The sequence below is a fragment of the Rhopilema esculentum genome, chromosome 20 (genome assembly GCF_057945365.1).
Source record: "Rhopilema esculentum isolate cy_ngs chromosome 20, ASM5794536v1, whole genome shotgun sequence".
NCBI classification, from domain to species: Eukaryota; Metazoa; Cnidaria; class Scyphozoa; order Rhizostomeae; family Rhizostomatidae; genus Rhopilema; species Rhopilema esculentum.
This window is the reverse complement of record NC_142834.1, coordinates 144,547-147,775: the sequence shown is the minus strand read 5'-3', so window position 1 is coordinate 147,775 and position 3,229 is coordinate 144,547. Positions and strand designations below refer to the sequence as shown.

Here is a 3,229-nt window from a genome sequence, read left to right as displayed (position 1 = left end):
ATGAGTTCAAAAAAGTCATCGATAGGAATGAAATGGAAAGGAGCCTATGACGATGGTAGAAAATTCAAACCAGAATGGCAAAGAGCGTATCCATGGGTGAAAAAGGCAGTGGATGGGTCAGACGATGCATACTGCTCTATCTGCAGAGTAAATTGCCAGCCACGTCTATCAAGCTTGAAAAAGCACCAAGATACCGCAAAACATTCAAGACTTACCTCTACAATTGCAAGTAATCGCACAATTACTGGTATTGAAAGAGAAGATGAGGTAGTCAAGAAAATAGAGATACAGATGGCAGTGTCAGTAACATGCCATTCAGCCATACTTGCTATCGATCATCTGGGTGAAATAATTGTTCGCCATGGCACAGGCAGCAAACTGTCAAAGATGAGACTGCATCGTACAAAATGCACAAGCATTATTATTAATGTAATTTCGAAGGCCTTATACGAGGATTTATGTAATGACATGGCTGGCCAGAAGTTTTGTATAATGGTTGACGAGTCAACAGACATTGCCTGTAAGAAGTTTTTGTGTTTGGCTGTCAGGTATTACAGCAAGAAAGAAAAGAACATAGTAATAGCATTTCTTGGCCTCGTTGATATTATCAGCGCCACTGGCATGGATCTGTTTACTGCAATGAAGGAATGCTTGGTGACTTCAGGGTTAAAGCTCGAAGACTGTGTTGGCTATGCAAGTGATGGGGCAGCAAACATGGTTGGCGAGCACAATTCTCTTTGGTCGAGGATTGTCGAGGAAGCCCCAAATTGCCTGCAAATGAAATGTATATGTCATTCTTTGGCTTTGTGTGTCAAGCATGCCTTCGAACTGATGCCATCACATCTGGGCTTTCTATTGAAAAAAATTCCGAAATGGTTCACTAAAAGCACGATTCGTCGAGATGCCTACAAGAAGCTCTTTGACATAATTAATGCTGGAACAGAGAGCTCAAATCTACCAAAACCATTCCAGAAGTACAATGAAACACGCTGGCTGGTGAGGAGTAAAATAATATTTAACATATTAATGAATTGGAATGAATTCAAGGCCTATTTTGGAATTGCAGAGCAAGAGGCTCAAGCCAGTGTACGTTACACAGCACGCCTAATCTCAGATATGCTAAAAGACCCTATAAACTATCTATATTTTCAATTTTTATGCCCTGTTGTTACGGAATTTGAGAAAGTTAATGGATTTTTTCAAGCAACCAGTATAGATGCCGATGAGCTGGTTCAGCAACTTCATCTATTCTTCAAAAGTTTTAAAAGTGGTGTTCTCATGATGCTTTGCCTATAGAGCAGGTTGACTTTGGCGGAAAGTTTATTTTTGAGGCCATGAAGACAATTAAGGACAGTAACAACGATCCAAATATGATTTTAAGAGTCAATGAAGCCAAAGGACGATGTCATTCAATGCTTCTGGAGGCAGCATCACAACCTGAAAAAAGGATTCCAACATCACATAATATTTTCAAAGGATTAGCTCAGCTACATCCTTCAAAAGTTTTGAGCCAGGTTGGAAGATCTGCACTACTTGATCTTCCCATGCAACACCTCCTGGCTGACAAAATGGCTGAAGTTGACATTCAGTACCGCAACATATTGCAAGTCAATTGGAAGGAAACTGCAGTATTTAATGGAGGAATTCCAACGGACGCAATTCAGTTCTGGTCAGGTGTGGCTGAGTATCGAAACCTACTTGGAGAACATCCGTTCGAAGATCTTTCTCTATATGCATTATCATGCCTCACTACACCTGTCAGTAATGCAGTTGTAGAGCGAATATTTTCGTTGGTGACAAGTGTGAAAACAAAGCCTCGCAATAGAATGAGCTCAAATCTACTAGAATCAGTTGTGAGAATTAGATCACATTTATGCTTTGGTGAAAGATGTTGTAAGGACTTTGTTGCAACTCAAAGAATGCTTGCCTTATTTAACACAGAAAATATGTATAAGGCAACTGTAACTGATATTGACGGTATGGCAGATTTGCTAGACATGTAAGATATATATATATTTCGATACACTTTTTATCTCTTTTTGATATTTTGTTATATTCATTTTAATCCTCGAGTTTCAATATGGAATATCAGATATGTTTTCAATAGAATAATGATTTTTTATGTCTCTATCAACATTGCCGATCTTGATTCTCGGACATGATAGTTAACTTTGGGCCTAAGTACGCATGCGTGAGAGTTTTGTGACGTCATTGTGAGAAAAAAACCTGTTTGGCAACTTTTGGCAACTTTTCAAACAGAATTTGGCATCTTTGGTCCCAGGCCACCTGGCAACCCTGGCATAAATGCTGCACAGATGTATGGCCTAACTTCGACAACAAGTCTGAAAAAAATTCCCTTGACATTCTAAAGTTAACATGCCATTCTCCATCCCAAACATTTAACCACCATGCACTTGTGCGACCAGGCTTTTTCCATTGTCGTCTTTTTTTCCTCAAAAATCGATTTCTCATGGCTCTGTATCGGCAAAGGGCGCGATTTTTATCTTCAACCGCAGCTCTTAACTTTTCCTTAATTTCTTGCTGTTGCAAGAATACCTGTATAGCTAGAAGCATTTGGCATTGTAGCGCAATGCAACCAGTTGTAAAAACTAGATTGAGGACTGTGATCAAAAGAAGTTTCCTTGGATCCTCTGCTGCCATTTTAGAAATTTACTCTTAAACTTTCCCGCTCTTTTTTGAGAAGCACGAAGTCACGTGAATATCATGCGAAAGAATTCGACAGTTTCATGTCGGGTTTCATGTAACGGCGAGCAAATTTCACCGAATTTTCATGCCGGTGTAGTATGCTAATCGGTCCCCCATGCAAAAGTGTCCCCTTTGAGGCGATACGTATATGCGTTTCAGTAACCTTCGTGAAACGGGTAGCGTTTCAGTGACCAAGTGGTAATGGCGGAAGTGTATAGCGAAGCTTCGAGAAAAAGTTCAAGATGCTGATATATTCTAAAGTTCAAGATGACTGTTAAATTTACTGGAAATCCAAAAATATATTATTTATAATGCAAAGATTGCTTAGATTTCTTGCGGTAGATGATAATAGTAAGCCGAAATAGAAAGTTGATACGGTGAGTTTAGGCCCATCAGCTTGATTCGTGAAATCGTGGCAAAAACTGATGGTTTATTCACAAGAAACGCTCCCTTGTGTTTAAAATCAATTTTTTTACTCGTGCATACTTGATTGTAAAGAAAAGCTATGTACAAATCTAACATT

The 3,229-nt window shown here is 39.2% G+C and overlaps 1 protein-coding gene across 1 annotated transcript; it reads left to right on the top strand.

Moving 5' to 3' along the window:
- LOC148957733 (uncharacterized) lies at positions 1–1,296 on the top strand. The gene has a single exon (XM_089114690.1). The coding sequence runs from the start codon at positions 1–3 to the stop codon at positions 1,294–1,296; it is 1,296 nt and encodes a 431-aa protein (XP_088970816.1).
- The last annotated feature ends 1,933 nt before the right edge of the window (positions 1,297–3,229 follow it).